General features: G+C 58.5%; 2 protein-coding genes across 6 annotated transcripts in view; both read right to left on the bottom strand.

Annotated features, from left to right (window-relative positions):
- The window catches only part of FUBP3 (far upstream element binding protein 3), a 41105-nt gene extending 38529 nt beyond the window's left edge, over positions 1 to 2576 (bottom strand). For 3 of the 4 annotated variants that reach the window (XM_069770607.1, XM_069770609.1, XM_069770610.1), the window contains exon 1: positions 2417 to 2575. In XM_069770607.1, the coding sequence (XP_069626708.1) occupies positions 2417 to 2503 (87 nt within the window). In that variant the 5' untranslated portion in view covers positions 2504 to 2575. Of the gene's footprint in view, positions 1 to 2416 lie in introns of all 4 variants that reach the window. The other variant, XM_069770608.1, reaches the window with a different exon arrangement.
- A 13528-nt stretch (positions 2577 to 16104) lies between these two features.
- Positions 16105 to 17311, bottom strand: part of ASS1 (argininosuccinate synthase 1) — a 28888-nt gene continuing 27681 nt past the window's right edge. For both annotated transcript variants that reach the window (XM_069770603.1, XM_069770605.1), the window contains 2 exons: positions 16903 to 16968; positions 16105 to 16386 (listed from right to left, as the gene is read on the bottom strand). In XM_069770603.1, coding sequence (XP_069626704.1) covers positions 16332 to 16386; positions 16903 to 16968 — 121 coding nt within the window. In that variant the 3' untranslated portion in view covers positions 16105 to 16331. The remainder of the gene's footprint in view (positions 16387 to 16902; positions 16969 to 17311) is intronic.

The following is a 17311-nucleotide window of genomic DNA, read 5'->3' as shown; positions in this document are numbered from 1 at the left end:
TTCAGAAAGGCCTGCAGCATTGGCCAGAAGCAGTAAAAAAGCTGACATCTACGTACCAGATCAGTATAGTTCAGGCAAACACAACATTAAACACACTGTGTGAAAGCTCTGCCATCGCCTCCAGAAAAGCATTAGATGTAACTGCCTTTACATCCCACCTGATTCTCAGCCAGGAGTTCCATCACAGATTGCTTGTGTGGTGAGGTAAATATCCATCCACTGAGCAGTTAAGACCATCTTCATTCACATTTGGTAACAAGTTACTAGTGACAATTTAGTCCTGCCCTTCTGTGCAGGAAAAGACTACCTACTCCCTTACAAAGCCTCTACGGAACTAGATTAAATCAAGTACTTTTGCAGGGGGGGAAATATTTTAGCACTTGCCAACAATTCTTTTCATCCCACAAACACTAATGGAAAAAAATCACATTCAACAGGCAGCATACAACTCACTGCACAAAAATGTAGGCCACTGCGCTCCCATGAACATGTGCAGAGCGCACGTTTCTCAACACACTTGCTTCCAGCGTGAAAGATAGCAGTGAGGTTGCTACGCTGCAGCGCCTGACCTGAAGTTGGCAGCTGGGAAGATTTTGAAATCTTCCAGTTCAGACTAACTCCAGTTAACTCACAGAAACCCAACACATTCTTTCAAGTATAAGAACAGCAAGATCAGAGTAAGCAAGCACAGATAGGTTACAGAATTGTTTAATATTCCATGTCCTTCACGTGTGGGTTAGGGGGCCTCACAGATTCACGCTACAAACATGATGACAGCAACCACTCAACACCAATTCAGATCAATTTTCAGTTCATGCTATATTTTAGCCTAATACCGTCCGAGGCATCCCACTTTCACATTTAACCTGTTACTGAACAGATGAGTGCTGCGTATTGTGGCACTTTCAACATACTCACAAAATAATTTCAACAAGCTGCAACTTACCGGCAAATAATTATTTTCTTCTACATTAACAGGTTATTCAAAGAGTATTCATCTGCTAGCAGGCGATAATATTATTCGATATTCAATGAGATGTTTTTGCAAGAAGAGGCCTTTGGTAAAAGACAACCAGGTCAAAACAAACACAGCTGCAACACCTCTCAATTTAACTGCATCAAGTAGATAACCCTGGGCTAACAGCAAAGCTTTCAGACATCACATGCCACCAAGGCCACAGCGTTTTGTTAGCCGCTGAAAAAATGACGCGTGGCCTCATCCAGGAGGCAGCTAACAGGCAACTCGCCTACTGTACTACTTATGCTGAGAAAGAAATCAACGACCGAAGAGCAGACTAGCTCATGATCTCCTCTGGAAAGGTGCAAGGTGTTCATCTAGAACAGCAAGTGCCGCTGTACGGGTCACTGAAGACCGCACAGAACACTGACTTGCTGCCATACTGATTCACAAGTGAGCCACGAGTGACGGTAAGCCACTTAAGTCCCATTAGAGCGATCGCTTGAAAGGTCTTAGGGTCCAGCTTAGACTCTTCAGAAGTTTCCCAGTGAAATGAGAAAAGCAAGTCTGGGCAACAGAAGGAGATTTCTCCCACCTGGCCTGTAACATTGGAAAGAATGAAGTCAGGGTCTTTAAGCATGAGTTGGGCTGCAGTCCTACTATTTAGCTGCATTGCGTCTTGTTAAGGTGCAGCTACTAAGCACAAGTAAAGCACAACCGGTTCAGAGATGGAATAAACGCCTGCGACAGACACGGAACAAGAGATGTGATGAACAGTCACAAAACCTGCACTGCGAGCAGCAGCTTCTTGTTTCTGGAGCCACTTTCCGCAAACTGAGGAGTGCGCAAACACTTGGAATATCCTGTGCTGAAGATGAGGGTGTTGATTTCTGCAGGTCTGGGCGCTTTCACTAAAAGTTTCCATTTTAGCCCCGTGTAAGCTCAGAGATTCCTTTGAGGAGCACTCTCCCTCCCAGGAGGGAATGCAAAGCTCCCCCCTCTGCCAGGGTTTCTAGCGATCAGCCTAAAGCACCACGAAGGCCTCGTTTAAAAAACGAATCCACGTTAAGCTCCCACCCACCCACTGCAAAAAGCAAGAGAAGACGAGAGCTCCCGCAGGCTGCAGTCCGCCTCCTTCCCCGCAGAGCACCGTTTTTGCCGTGTCACAAGCCCCGGCCGCGACCCGCGCCGGAGGGAACTGTCAGACAGCCCCGCCGCCGCCCCCGGCCTGCCCCTCTCCCCGGAGCCCGCCCGCCCCCAGCAGGGGACAGCCCCGGAGGGGGAAAGCTCCTGAGAGGGGGCCGCCGGCTCCGGCCTCCCGGGAGAGGGGCAGCGGAGCCGCGGCCCTGCCCCTCACGGCGGCTCCGCGCCCCGCCTCAGCCCCGCGGCCTAGCGGCGCCCCCGCGGCCTCCTCCTCCTCCTCCTCCTCCCGCCCCCGGCCCGCCAGCCGGCGCCTACCTGCCGGACCCGGTGCAGAGCGTCGACGAACCCCTCGGGCTTGATCCCCACGGGCGCCGCGCTCTGCCCCTGCGCCAGCTCCGCCATGACACGCGCCCCGCGCCCGCCCGCCGCCGCCGCCGCGCCGTCCCGCCGCTCCGCCCGGGGACCCGCACCCGGAAAGGGAAAGAGCCCCCCGCTTCCGCCGGAAGTGGGCCGGGGAGGGGCGGGTCGGGAGGAGGAGGAGGAGGAGGAGGAGGAGGAGGAAGGGGGGGGGCGGTGGTCGGGCCGCGCGTCACGGCCGCTCACGCGCCGGAGGGGTGGGCGTGGCCAGCCCTTGCCCCGCCCCACGGGACCCCCGGCACCGGGGGGGGCCGCAGGGGAACCCCACGGCCCGCAGCGGGACCGCCGCGCCTGCCCCTGCCAGACTGGCCCCGGCCCTGCCCGGCCCGGCCTGTCCCATCCCTGCCTGGGCCGGCCCCTGCCAGACTGGCCCCTGCCAGACTGTGCCAGCCCCTGCCAGACTGTCCCCTGCCAGCCCCTGCCAGCCCAGCCCTGCCAGACTGTCCCCTGCCAGTCCAGCCCCTGCCTTCCCTGCCTGTCCCATCCCTGCCTGGGCCGGCCCCTGCCAGACTGGCCCCTGCCAGTCCGACCCTGCCTGTCCCTGCCTGTCCCATCCCTGCCTGGGCCGGCCCCTGCCAGACTGGCCCCTGCCAGTCCGACCCTGCCTGTCCCTGCCTGTCCCATCCCTGACAGCCTGGCCCTGCCAGACTGTCCCCTGCCAGCCCGGCCCTGCCTGAGCTGGCCCCTGCCAGACTGTCCCCTACCATCCTCTGCCTGTCCCATCCTTGCCTGGGCTGGCCCCTGCCAGACTGTCCCCTGCCAGACTGTCCCCTGCCAGACTGTCGCCTGCCAGCCCGGCCCTGCCTGTCCCTGCCCATCCCATCCCTGACAGCCCAGCCCTGCCAGACTGTCCCCTGCCAGACTCTGCCAGCCCCTGCCAGACTGTCCCCTGCCAGACTGTCCCCTGCCAGCCCCTGCCTGTCCCATCCCGTCCCTGCCTGTGCCATCCCATCCATCCCTGCTGTGGCAAAGGCCGCAGAGGTGCCCCACCACCAACACCCTCAGTGGAGAGGCACCGTCCCACGGTGTCCCTTTCCTGCCCGTTTTCCTGCGTGTATTTGAGGACCCCGTTCCGTGGCTGGACGCCGCCGTGGTGTTGGTGACGCCTTGCACGAAGCTCCCGGACGCGGGGTGCCGGCACACTCCGGAGAGCTCTGCCCTGCTCCGCCGAGAACCGGAGCTCCAGGACAAGGACCGGTTAGCCAAGGCTTCATGCAAAGAACGCCCGACGCTTATTCCTCGAGTGGGGTGCTGCTGCGTGGCCCCCGCCCGGCCCTTACGACCCAGGACATCTGGGCAATGGCAGTGCTTTTTGGGGGTGTCCCACGAGGGCTGTCACCCAACGCGCTGCCCAGGCACAGACCGTGTCACGTCGGGCTGCGCGCCTGCTATGGGGTTGAGCGTTCACGTATCCTCCGGGATACGAGCGATGCCTTGCCGTGGGATGGTGGCACGGCTCACGGCACGGGGAAGGGACAAGAGGCAGCGGGTGTCAGCTCTGTCAGCTGGCGGTGGGACCCCGGAGCAAAAAGGAGGGGGTTGGTGGTGGGAGCCCAGGCCCGGCAATCGACCCCCCCCAGCCTGGCAGCATGGGCGGACCTTGACCTAACCCCCCCCACCAAAGTGCAGCTGGGTGAACGGGTGAGAGGTGTTACCTCCCAAACTGCAGCCTGCAGCCAGCTCCTGCCGCGGCTGGGTTTGCACACCAAGCCTGGAATAGTCCAAGTTTCACTGAGCCCAGACCCCATTTCCCAAAGCCACCGAGTATTAAATGAAAAATTCAAACTATGACCCAAGTTGCGTTGCGTTCCATCTCAGCTGTTTCTTGCTCTTTCCAGTTTTATGCATCTCATTTGCGCCTACATGAGTAGGCAGGAATTGCTGAGGCCGATGAAATTATCTGGTGGCTTTCCAAGAGCAGGGAACACGTTTCTTCACTGGCATGCACAGTCTGCTGCTGGTCACCTACGTTACACCAGTGGGCTTGCTGAGCACCAGCCTTTCCTCCTTTCAGAAGACGGGATCATTTTCTTAAGCAAAAAGCCCATTTATTGTAGGAGAAAGGAAGACAGCCCATAGGGGAAGGATTTTAAGATGATCTGTATCACCGCAGCCACCCCATCATCTTCCGACCATGGTGGAGGCAACTTCTCGAGCCATGCCCAAGGCTTTGCTTCTTCCTCTCTTGCAAACAGCCTGGAGAATTTGCTGGATTCAGGGACATTATCCCCCTCCTAACCCTGGCCGGGAAGACTCAAGACGCTCAGCACCAGCCTTTCCCCAGCTGCCCCTTTCCCCAGGCGGGTCCCGAGTGGGGTGATCACCCTGACAGCCCCACTCGGTTCTCGGGGGTGCCCTGTCCTCAGCAGGATTCGCCCCGTGACCCTCCAACTAACGCCAGCCTCAAAGTGGCTGCAAAAAAAGGTGACCAAATCTGAAGCCTAAAGCCCCCGGCACCGGGACGCCGGCTGAGAGAAGCCATAGGCTCCGCTGCCGGACCCAGCGTGGCACTCGGGGCTGTGAGAGCCAAGTTTTGGCAGTCTCAAGCCCTGACAAGAGGTGGATGAACCTCCTCGGTGCTGGGCAGGACTGGGACCGATGGACCAGGCTGCCAGGAGGGTGACGGCGAGCCCCGGAGCTGGATGGGCAGGGACAGCCGGGAGGGAGCCTGGAGAGAAGAAGACATCGGGCAGCAATTGAAAAGAAAGAAATTACAGTCCTTAAACACTTCTAGAAACAAATTTCTGATGTAAATCTTCCTTTTGAAGGGAAAAAAAAAAAAGGGAAAAAAAAGAAAGGAGTGATTCTACGCCTCCATCACCCACCTCCCCCCGCCTGAGCCACACACACCTTCACACACACACGCGCTGAAATTAGTTGTGACAGCTGAAATTCTCCTCTCGTCGGACGCCGTTTGACAGGGTACTTAAAAAAGAGGAGGAAAAAAAAAAAAGAGAAGAAGAAAAGGGAAAGTGGTTTGGTGTTGCATGGGGGAGGCGGAGGGGGGTGATGGGGTGGGGGGTTTCAAGTGATACAAGGCGCATAATTCAGGCTTCTTGGATTGCAAAAGCTCCTCTTACCTAAAGGGCCTGCTGCCTTTATTTTTATCCAAATGGCTCAATTACTGCAAAGCCCCACAGAGAAAATTATGGATGTTTGCCTCTATTTTTCTCCCCTTGTCTCGACAACTGTAGATATTTTGTTTTCCTTCTTTACATCTCTTTTTTTTTTTTTTTTTTTTTTTTTTTTTCCCTTTTGGTGGTGGTGGGTGCGGGGGGTGGAAGGTGGCCGGGAACCAGGATGGGGGATGGACAGGGAGATGCGGGGGACCCAGGGCGAGGGTCAGGGCGCTGGCACGCAATGGCCCTGCCGCCATCACACGACTTGGTCCTCTCTCTGTCTCCCCCGCGTCACTTCGCACCTTTGGCTCCTTGCGTCCCCCTCGTCCCCGTGTCCCCCACCCTTCTCCCTTCCTCCAGCCCTCTCTCCCTCTCTTCTCCCCCACCTCCCTCCTCTCCTTCCCCCTGCTCTCCTCTCCATCACCCCCTCCCTGTGCCTCTCAAAGCCACCATAATAGCAGCTTGTTTGGCACTTCACTTGGTCTCAATGAGAAAATTCCCCCCTCTCCCTCTTTTTGCCTTCGTTATTTCCAAACCCTGCAATAGCTCCTTTGCTCAGGGCTGCGGGAAGTGCCCATTTTTCAACATTTTTCTTTGGCTTATGTTTGTCATCCTCTGAATTACCGCACCGGGGAGTCCAGTCAGCCCGACACCAGGCCCTGCTATTCACGCCTCTCCTGCTCCTTGAGATCATGTAGGGAGAAATTAGTTATTTATTTCGAGCACCACTGCAATGCACTTCCCCACAGAAGTGTTTGTTTTGATCCCCCGCTGGAAAAGGAGGCTCCACGGGGAGTGCCGGTATGCCGGCAGTACCGGGTCCGGCAGGAGACGCGGTGAGGGCAGGACAGGGTGCGGGCAGCCCCGGGGGCTCTCGGGAGAGGTGTGAGGATGGAGACCCCCAGCGAACACGTGGCTTGTGAGACGGGTCCCCCCCCATGCTAAGATGCTTCCCCAAGGCTCCTCCTGGAGCGGATGCTCTCTGCAGGTCCCGAGAGTTTCCAGGTGATGTTGTCCCATCAGGGAACCTGGTTGTCCGTGGTTTTATCCCTAGGTCAGATATGCCATGGTGAGATGAATCCCAGGACTGCGTGGCACCGGGGGAGTATCCCACCCCAAGGTGGCCATGACTGCACCAGGGAGTGCAACCCAGGAGGCACTGAAAGACTGGGCAGATTTGGTGGCTGGAGGAAAAAACCCTGCTCCAGCCCAGCCCACGGTCACCAGACACGGTCCCCAGCCCCGCTCACTGGCTGCTGTCCTGCCCACCCCATCCCCCTTGGCAGAGCGGTGCCAACCCTGCACGGGCAGCCAGGCTTTTGGGCAAGGGCAGTGCAGACCAGGAAACATTCACCAGCTTGGAGAGAGTCCCAGATGACGGGAGACGGGAAGGATGCTGTCCAGGGAAAAGCCATCCTTGGAGGTCGTAACCCACCTCCCCTTCTCCCTGTGCCAAGGTCAGGAGTCAGCGAGACCCATTGCTCAGCCCACCAGTGCTGGTGCAGACTGGGCTGGCATGTCTGCAGCTCAACAGCCGCCCTGGCACTCGGGATGCTGCCAACGCCGGTGAGCCCTTCTCCTTGCGGAGATGCCATGGGCAGGCACGGGCAGCACCGGCACCAGCCGCGGCAGGCTATTGGGGAAGGGGCCCAGGGAGCTGCGGCTTTAAAGAAAGAAGAGGAGCAGCGGGAGAAGGAAAATGCAAAATTGGCCCAGTGGGTAGACCTGCTATTTAAGTGCAGTTGAGAAGCGAGCGGGAGGAATTACAGGAGAAATGATAGTGCCCTGACAGCTGCCATTTCCCACCGCCAGTCTCCCCTAATGGAGTCCTAATGTAGTGGTGGGCTCTTCGCTGACAGCCTAGCCCGAGACAGGGCTCGTCTTTGTGCTGGTGACAGATGGGACAGTCCGGCAACAAACCTGTAATCCTCTGATTTCTGCCGGTGCTGGCTCAGCTTAACCCCTTCTTCCCCCGGCACCCGCTCGCTGCCCAGGTGTGTGGCCGGCGTGGGGTCCGACCTGCCCCCGGGGTCCTCCATCGACCCGCTGCGGTGTGCCGGGTCTGGCAGCAAAGCAAGGCTCTGGGAAAAGCAGGCAGCTGCCTGTAGCTCCCTCCGCATCGCTTGGCTGCTGCTGGCCGGGGCAGTGTGTCAGAGGCTCAGCCTGGTCACCAAACTGAGCCGGAGCAGGCAGCAGCGTGGCTCCCTGCGGGGAAAGCAAAATGCCGGACCAGGCTCTGGCCGGGTTGCCCATGCTGCTCTGCCTGTGTGACATTTAAGCAGGCAGGTGACTGCAGGCAGGTGAGCTCAGGCAGGTGTGCTCTGCAGCACGGTACCTGCTGGGAGGGCTCTGGGCTGCCTGCCCGGCACAGCACCGGCCAGGAGCCTCCTGCTACCGCTGGCTGCTGGTTCTGGCACTGAGCCTCCTTGCCTGCCTCAAATTAGCTCCAAACCAGGGTAGGATTAGACAGTTTTAAGCTAAAAGGTGTGACAGTTCCCCCGCAAGACCAGGCTGCCTTGACTACACGCAGCTCTGGTCATGCTCCCCGGGATGCCGGGGGTGGCAGCGGGAAAAGCTGCTGGAGTTTTTCTGCAGAAAAAGAAATGCAGCTACTCCACGCACTTGTCTGTCTGCTGGTGGGGAAGGCTGGGCATGCTGGGGGGTCCTCTTCGGCAGAGGGCTGGGCAGAGGGATGGTCTCGCTCCTGGGATGCAAAGGGGGAGATTAACCACCTGCTGATCTCTTCTGCCCCATCTCAAAGGGCCCAAAGGATCCCTGGGGAGGGATTTTTGGATGCTTCTCCATTAGGCAAAGGTCCAAGCCCCTCTGCCTCCTTCCCAGCACAGAGCATCTCTCACTTTCACCCTATCTGCCTTCCAACACGCATCGGGGTCTCCATCCCCTCCAGTGAAACCCATCGGCATCCTTCCAAGCTGCAAGGGAGCTGTCTCCCATCGGCATGGGGCAGCCAGCTCTTCTCAGCCCCCAGACACAGAGCCATCACCCCAGGATCACAGGTACCCAGCAAGAAGTCACTGGTCCAGCGGGATCCCAGCACCCTCCTCCTCTGCTCCTGAGCTCTTACCCCACCGGCAGCGTGCCTGCCTGCTTTCCTGCCCGGGCAGGAGTTAGCAGGTAGGACAGATTGCTCCAGGCAGCTCTGTTGGGTCCAGCTTCTTGTCCATCCCACTGCAAAGCGGGGTCCTGAGCTGAGTCCTGCTCCCAGCTCTGCGACCATCCTCTCCAGCTGATCCAGACCTACCCAAGGCCACGGGAATAAAAACATCCCCATCCCACATCTCCACCCCACCAAACCCTGGGGAGCAGCTGAGACCCCAGGGACGATCCTGGTGGATGCTGAGGGTCCCTGTTATCCTCTGCTCAGCGGGGAGCCCCAGCCCCCAGCAGCATTAGACCCTGCTTGGCAGGAAAGCGCTATGCGGCGTGCGCAGGTCCTCGGCACAATTAGCCAACAAGTGGCTGTTTTGTGAGGGATTGTTGCTGATGTGTTTTAAGTGGCTTTCTGAGTGGAAAATGTTAGGCACTGGAGAGGCCGGCAGACAAAGAAGGGGATGCATTAGGTTTTATTGGTCTGCTTTGCACACATCTGACATCACTCCATGGAGCAAGTTCTACCCGGCTTTGGGGAAAATGAAAAATAAAGCAAGAAAAAGAGGCCGAGGGTACAGGGACGGGGGGAGCATGAACGATTCAAGGAGGCAAGTGGGGGCTTAATAGCAGGAGACACTGGAGCAAACTGTGTCAACCAGATGGGACCCGGGTGCTGCGGGAGGAGAGGGGAATTAGCCAACCCGCGCTTTGTTCCAGCAGAAAGCGCGGCCCTCTCCCCCCAGGAGCTGCCTACATGTGATATAATACAGCCCCTTTCAGCCGCTAAGCTGGCCAAGGACAAAAGTCACCGATAAATAGCAAGAGGGCGAGGCTGAAAGCAAAAGGCAGAGTTGCCAAGAGCCCCCACTTTCTCCTTGGGCTGCCCACGCTGCTGCACATCTGCCCTGGCCGCTGGCGCGGGGACCCGTGGGCACGGCGGTGGCAGGGCTGGGGGCGATGCCGTGGGACAGGGCTGGGGGCAGGAGGGGTTTTGGAGGCATGGTGCCTTCAGTGGGGGCGATTGCATCCTGCGTGACGTTCGAGGGTTGTCCATGTTTTCTCTGCCTTGATTCCCTTAGCCAAGCCATAAGAGCAAGAGCCCCCGTGCCTTGGGCATCCCCCAGCGCGCACAGGGAAGGGCTGGAGGCTGCCGTCCTGACCATGTCTCCCGGCAGCCCGCCACTTGGGCTTATTAAGCCAACGTGCATCCTTCACTCCCAGGCTCCTGTAAAAACACCCCCAGCATCAAATAAAACAGTCAAAAATCCCTCACCCAGTCCTGAACGCTGGGGAGCCAGCAGCAGACCCCCACCAAGAACTCTCCCTGCAGCCGCCTGCTCACGGCTGTCGGCATCCCTCGGTTCCTCTGCCGTTCATCCAGAGCCCGGGGAGCACCCTGCTCTGCCCCCACCCACTGCCACCCTCCTGCCCACATGCTGGGTGCGGGGGCTCGAGGGTTGAAGCCACCCCAGCTCCTCGTATTTTGGATCCAAAGGTATCCCGGCCATCATGCCCTGGTGCAGAGCTTGAGACCCACAAACTGGAAGGAGGACACCCCAAACATCCCTGGTCTGAGCTGGCACCCTTGGTTTGGGGTCTCCCTCCCCTCCCAGCCCCTGGCAGGGACCCAGCCCGGCCAAGCGCTAAACCAACCATGGGGCTGTGCAAACAGGCGGGACCCCCCATCTTCTCCACCCCCTCCCCTGCCCCCAGAGGGGTCTTCCTTGTTCTTGCAGAAATATTGATTCAGATAAACCAGGGAGATACATTAGGTGCCCCGGGGGGGTCAGGAGATCAGCGGCTCAGCTGGCCACCCGCCGCCCCGTGGCCATGGGGTCCAGCTACGTAGGACCGGGATGGGCAAGGGAAGCACCGAGGGCCTTGGGAAGCCCCTTATGCCACCGAGGGGGCTGGGGCAAAGTGCTTTTGCCAAGGGGAGGTAAAACAAATCGATGAGGGGCCGCCGTGACACGCTGACCCTGGCGCTGAGCCGTGGTTTTAACGTGTGACAGTAAATCTGGGCAGGGGGCTCAGAGGCAGATGGCTGGAGGGGGGAGGCGAGACGGGGCACTTGCTGGTGGGATGAGGGAAGGGCGAGAGCTCCCAAACTGAGCGGAGACCGGCAGAGCCCCTGGGGAAGGGAGAGGAGGTGGGAAAGGGCAGCTCAGATGCTGACATGGGGATGGGTGATGCCTCTGCCACCACCGGGATGCCCCTCGTAGCCAAACATCACTCCCGAGTGGTCCCTCCTGCTGCTGCCCATGCCCTGGTCCAGCCAGGAGGGCTGCGGGGTGCTGGAGCAGAGACACCCCGAGGCTTTCTCCAAACTCACTTCCATCCAGCCGACGGGAAGCATCCCCTCCAAACGGAGGTCTCAGTTTCCAGTCCTCGGCTCCTCGCTCCCACCTCCCATCTCTCACCCCCCGCTGAAGCCAGAGAAGAGGGCAGGAAGGCACCAACGGCCATGGATCCAGTTACCTGCGGCCAACAAAACCTACCTGTCCCTTCCCGGCTGCTCCCCCTGCCCCCTCTCTGGGGGGGACAAACCAGAAGGACCCCCCGGCCCTCCCTGAGCATCGCCGGGTCGCTGCCTGCCACGATCAAGTGACCAGATGGACGTCGGGCTTGCACCGCAGCCTCTTCTGTGGGTCCCTTGTCCCCCCTCCCCAAGCCGGCTGAGCTTTGACGCTCTGTCCCCCCGGGGCAGCCTTTTGTCAGGGGCGTGCAGAAGGGCCCCTGTGTCCCTCTGATCCCCGCCGGCCCCACGGCAGCGCGTCCCCGGCCGGAGCATAAAGCTGGCTTTCAGGGACCCAGCATTGGGAAACTCCCGGGGAAGAAGCAAGGGAGCTTCTTGTTAAACGGGGAGACAAAGCCACCTTGTTAAGGGGTTTACAAAGGCAACCATCTCCCCCTTGCCTGGGAAGCTCGCGACCGGCGACTCCCAACCTCACCGGGGGGATGGCTTTTCCTCGGAAAGATAGAAACACTTAATAGCCATGCTGTGCTTGCAGCCCTGTGACCCGTGTGCGGGGCCCAGGGCACCTTCCCCGCTCCCAGGAACCGCTCAGAGCCACGTCTCCGAAGGAAAACGGGAACCAAACGCTCATCATGGGGGATCCCGTGATTTTCCCGCGAGTACACCGTCGCTACCGGTGTCCCCGCTGAGGGGACGCCACCCTCAGTACCTTGGCACGGGGACCACCACCTGCACAAAATTATGTGATATTGGGTAGCACAAGAGGATTTTCTGTCCCTCCTTTGGGAGACATGGGCCAGGATCCCCTCCCACACACCCCACGGATGGGGAGATGGAGCCCCAGGAGGGGATGTGATGGGGACACAGTCCCACAGGGTACAGCCACACAAGACCTCCCTGCTTCCCTTCTGCAAGACATCATCCCTTTTGCTCGCATGGACCCAGTGATCCCTTTCTCCACCCAATAAAATAAAGTTTAAGCAAAAACCCAGCAGCCCCAGAGATGCTCTGTCCTCCTGGGAATTTTCTTTTAACACCCATCTATTCTTACCATCTTTTGCAGAAAAAAATCCACGCCCCAAACAAGGTCAGCGAGATCTTTGGCATGACCTTCATGGGATCTGACAGCAGCTCAGCCTCTGATGGGCACCCCCAAGCCCCTGGACCCCCATTTTGCAGACCACGTCTGGGGACTCCACACACCGGGGCCACATCTGAGCCCCCAGGATGCATTGCCCAAACCTACGCATTGTTCCGAGTTGTTCTTGGCAACGCTTGCGTTAAAATCCACATGCATATTAAACCTTAAACCCAGTAATTACCTCTACCTCCAGAGGAACGGGAAAATTGATTTTGCCATAGTGATGCAGCAGGCTGCAGTAGCCAGCATTGGCTGGTCAGCTTATAAAAACCGGCCCCCCTGGGCACGTACAAAGCCCGCCTGGGTGCGACAGCCGGCTCAGCAGGGGAAGGGAAGACCTGCCTCTGCTAGCAAGCCCTAGGGACAGGCAAAACGGGCCAAGCCCCATGTGGTGAGCCCTGCCGAGCAGCGAGTGCGTTGCCAAAAAAAGCCAAATTAACAGCCAGGAGCTTTTGCCCCTGCTTTTCCCTTTGGCATGTGCTTGCCTCCCACCTATGCTTGCAGGTGGCACTTTGGGGTGTCCAACATCCCTCCTAGCATCATCCCCACATCCTCCTCCTCCTCCTCTCCCTGGGGAAAAGCCATCCCTGGGTGAGCGAGGCTGGAGGACACGTCACCTTCTCCGCTTTGAGCCAGCAAACGTGAGCTGCTGCGGCAGCCTGTGCTGCGTGGTGCCACCCTGGTTGCCGGTCCTTTGCCGGGAAGCCCCAGCCACGGCTCTGTACCCCGTGGGGCTGGGCTGGAGGCAACTTTCCCTCACCGGGACCAGCACTAAATTGGACTGCTGCAGCTTTAAAGAAGTATGTCTGCTCCTTGGCTGGCTGCAGGGCTGGTGGCAGCCGGGAGAGCCGGAGGACACCTGCGGAGATCCTGTACAGCTGGGGAAGATTAGCCTTTTCCACTAGACAAGACCCATTACCATGTTCCAATATACCATCACTTCCGCTAGGAGAGCCTGCAGATGAGATATCGATTGCAATGACCCCGGACAAGCCCTTCCCTGGAGCCTGGCAGGGCGGCAGAGCAGCCCAACGGCACGGCCCTCGGTGCAAAGAGGGGATGCAGCTTCCCAAGGGCATCCCCAGGGACCCCCAGCCCCAGGGTGGCAAGGGGCTGCCTTGGAGCAGCCTGGAGCTCAAGTGATGGGCGATGCTACGGGGGGATGCGCAGAAGAGCTTCGAAGCCCAGCAGTGACCCAGGTCCCTTCCCAGGGTCCCTCCACGCTCTTCCCAGCTCTGCCCTGGGGATGGGGAGCCCCCAGCCCACACTCTCCGCCCTTATAGCCAGGTGGGTGTTGCAGAAACAAGCCTGCTGCCTTAAAAGCTCAAAAAGTTATTCCCAAACTGCCTCTGCTGGGGAGTTACCAGGTGGTTCAGGAACTGCTCACACCATGCCGCTCGCCCACTGCGCTTCCCTCCTGCTGCGATGTGAGGCTGGCCGCCCCAGATCCTGAAATACCTCCCTGAGATGCACCAGGGGTGGAAGGATGCTGGGAAACTGTAATGGGGGCAATGAGAAACCACCAAATCATGGGAACTGGAAGGGCTGATGGTAATTAAAGTAGTAAAGTAATTAAATGTGGTGTTTGACTCACAGCATCCTATCGCTGCAGCCGCCAATAGCTGCACCAAGGGGAAAGGGCAGGCACTTGCTAGGTCTCCACTATCCTGCGGTCCCACGATTTTCAAGATTTTTTTTTCCCTCCTGCAAGACTCACGCTGGGTTTGACTTGGCTTTTCGAATAGACCGAGCTCTGCTTTACCAGCACGATGTGCTTTCAGCCCAGTTGGAAGCAGCAGCTGGAAGTCGACACATGCTGCTCCTCCAAGGCTGACCACAGCCACGTCCACCACCACCTCCAAGAGCAACCCTGCGCTGCCTGAGGAGCTGGAGCTGCCGTGGTACGAAACATCCTCTAACCTCAGCCGAAAATCTCGTCGTGCATCCCAGCGGGTGCAGCGAGGCATGGGCAACCGCGGCACCCTCGGGTCCAGGCTCCGAAGTGCTGCAGCGTGAGTGCTGGAGAAGATTCGAGGCCTTGGATTTAAATGGCTTTTTCCAGCTGATGATTTAAGCACCCTGGGGAGAGGTGGCCCAGCTGGTGCGATGAGCCCTCCCGGAGCACATCCAGCATTTCTCAAGCGTTGGGACACAGGAAGCTTCTGCTGTGATGCTTGGTTTTGGTTCCCCCCCACCCACCCCCGAAAAGTCATCAACTCCTCATTGCACCAAGTTCTTTCAAACTCCACTCTGCCGGTGGAGACTTCTGTCATGGTCAAGCCATGTAGCTGCCAAGGACGGGCAGGGGAGGTAACACAGCTTACAGGGCTGCCTGTTGTCCCATGGGCCAGCTCAGCACCCTTCCCCAGCGTGCAGGAGAGCAGCAGCTCTGTTCCCATCTTGCTTTTTGGATGATCCCCCCCGGAGGTGGCTCCTGATGAGGTTTCGAGCCCTTTCTCCCATCTGGGAAGGGGCTGCTGTGGGAGGAACGGGGCTGGCTCGATGCCGGGCACCCATGCTGGGGTGGGCTCAGCAGCGCACCCCCGCTGACCACCACCACCACCGCTGCAGGGCTCCGGGACGCTGCTCACAGAGGACCCCCGTATGAAGCTGCACTTTCAGCACGGACTTGCTGCTGAAAGCAATGGGATGTAGGGAACGCGGCGGTCCCACACAGCATCCCCCTCCCCACACCCCACGGGGGTCAGACAGGCTCTACCAGCCCAGAAAACCATTTCTCTCCCCTCGCCTGACAGCCCTCCGCTGCTTTCTCCTCCCAAGATGGTCGCTGCCAGTAATAGCAGGGAAAGTCACATCCAAGCTGGGAAAATAACATGTTATTTTCCCAGCTGTGATGTCAGAACTTGTCATGCTTGCCGGCTCGGCAGCAGGGTGGGCAGGACATGCCTGGATGTCCCCAAACAGCCACCAGGCCTGGCTGTCCCCTCGAGGGCTGCACAAATGTTCTCCTTGGTGGTGGCAACTCTGCTTTTGCTCCCCAAATGGGTGGGAAAATGGCACGTCCAGGTTTCCAGGATGGGGCTGACCGGTGCCCCGTGGCTGTGCCGGGCACCGCAGGATGCAGCACGGCGAGTGCATCGCTCCCAGCCCCAGAGAGCATCTCTGCTCCTGGCCTGGGGACACCCACCGTGGGGACACCCCAAACAGGGTCCTTCCCCATCCTTGGCGGCGCAGAGCAGCAGCGGAACCCAGGTGTTTGCATAGGTTAGAAAGTGTTTTCTTTCCTTCCTCCTGCTGCCTCTGTAGTTTCAGAGCAGGTCTCCCTCACCGAGCCGTCCCTGCATCCCGGCCGAGCGCTGCAGCCTGAGCCCCAGGGACGGAGGGACTCGCAACTCGCCCAGGCACGATGGCAGAAAAACCCGCTGCCCAGCCTGGAGCAAGCACTCCTCTCCTCCTCGCCTCCCGCAACACCACCGGAGGATATTTCCCCTGTTTTTTCCTTTTCAACAAGCCCCAAGTCTGCTCTTAAAACGCACTAAAATGAAGACAAAAGAGAAAGGATCAAATCCTCTTAACCCATCCCCACCACCGAGCTCGCCCCTCCGGACCAGCGCTGTGCGGAGTGATGTCCTCCGCTCCCCACCTTCACAGCAAGGTACCGACAAACCCCCCCACGTCCTTCAGAGGCACTTAATCCATTACAAATTTCACAAAGCCCGGCTTGAGGAAGCGCTGGGCCAGAAGAGCAAACAAACAAGGCAGGAATAAAGCCCGGCTCTCAATGAGCAGACCCAGCGCGTGGCTGGGTTTTTATTTCTTTCCCCACTTCTCCTCTGGCCGACCACCTTTTTTTAATGATTGCATTTCACTTGCCGGCCGTAACAAAGCCATCACCTCCGCCGTGACTCTGGGGAGACGAGTTACAATTACAAATTACCACCACAATTAGTGCTAGTTCTTAGAGAAATTAGAAAGGGGAGCAGGAGGCTCGCGTGCGATTGATTGCTATTCATCCTGCTTTACGGTGACCTTGCTCTGGAGACGATGATATTCCTTCAGCCTGGAAAACGGATTAAAAAAAAAAAAATTAATTGTAAATTAACAGTAATAACACACATTTCCTTTCAATTAATTTAAGCAGAATGAGGGGGCGTGAAGAGCAGGCATTTGTTAAGGCCTGTACAGTTTAATTATTTTTTTTTCCACAAGATAATGTAATTAATTTATCTTAGAGGGGTGGGGGGACATGGCGGATCAGGGAGAACAAAGCAGTTAACAGGCAATGGAAAAATTAAGAGCCCATTATGTAAATGCAGTGTGTTTTACAGCCCTGGGGTTGAGGGGGAGTATGGTGGGGTCTGAGAAATAAGTAAAATAACGAGACCGGCTGTGCTGGGGAAGGCTGTAATTAGACAGGGCTGGTTCTGGGGGGGCTGGCTGCACCCCGGCAGTGGATGGGGGCTCGAGGGGAGGCCTCGGTGCCCCCCCAGAGCCCGAGCTGGGAAGGGGAAAAGCCCTGGGGGTGCTGGGGGCTTTTCCCCCTCCTCGGGGAGGGTCCCGCCTCGACCCCACAGACCTCAGCGAGTTGATGTTGATGAAGCCGGTGGCGTCGGCGGGCTCGTAGTCCCCTTGCACGTTCATGCTGAGGAGAGAAAGGCACCGTCACTGGGATGGGAGGTCCTGGAGGGGGACGGGGGGGGGTCTTGGGGCTGCCTTTTGGGATGGGAGAGGACACAGGTGACCCCAGAGCCCGCTGCTCCCCCGGGGCCGGTGCCCGCTGTTGCCCCCTCATCAGTTGCTGGTGGGTGCGGGGGGCTTGGGCCAGGGTCCCCACTAGCCCCCGGGGAAGAGGCACGTGGCCACAGGAGCAGTAGAGCCACAGGGCCACCCCGACGGCCATCCCCGGGGCCTGCTGGAGACACAGCCCCAAATTTTCCACCGTGGTCCCTCGTGTGCAGCATCACCCTTCCTCCCCGTGCTCTTGC

Source organism: Haliaeetus albicilla, chromosome 26 (assembly GCF_947461875.1).
Source record: "Haliaeetus albicilla chromosome 26, bHalAlb1.1, whole genome shotgun sequence".
Taxonomy (NCBI): Eukaryota; Metazoa; Chordata; class Aves; order Accipitriformes; family Accipitridae; genus Haliaeetus; species Haliaeetus albicilla.
Note: the sequence above shows the minus strand (reverse complement) of the source record. Positions and strands in the feature narration are given on the sequence as shown.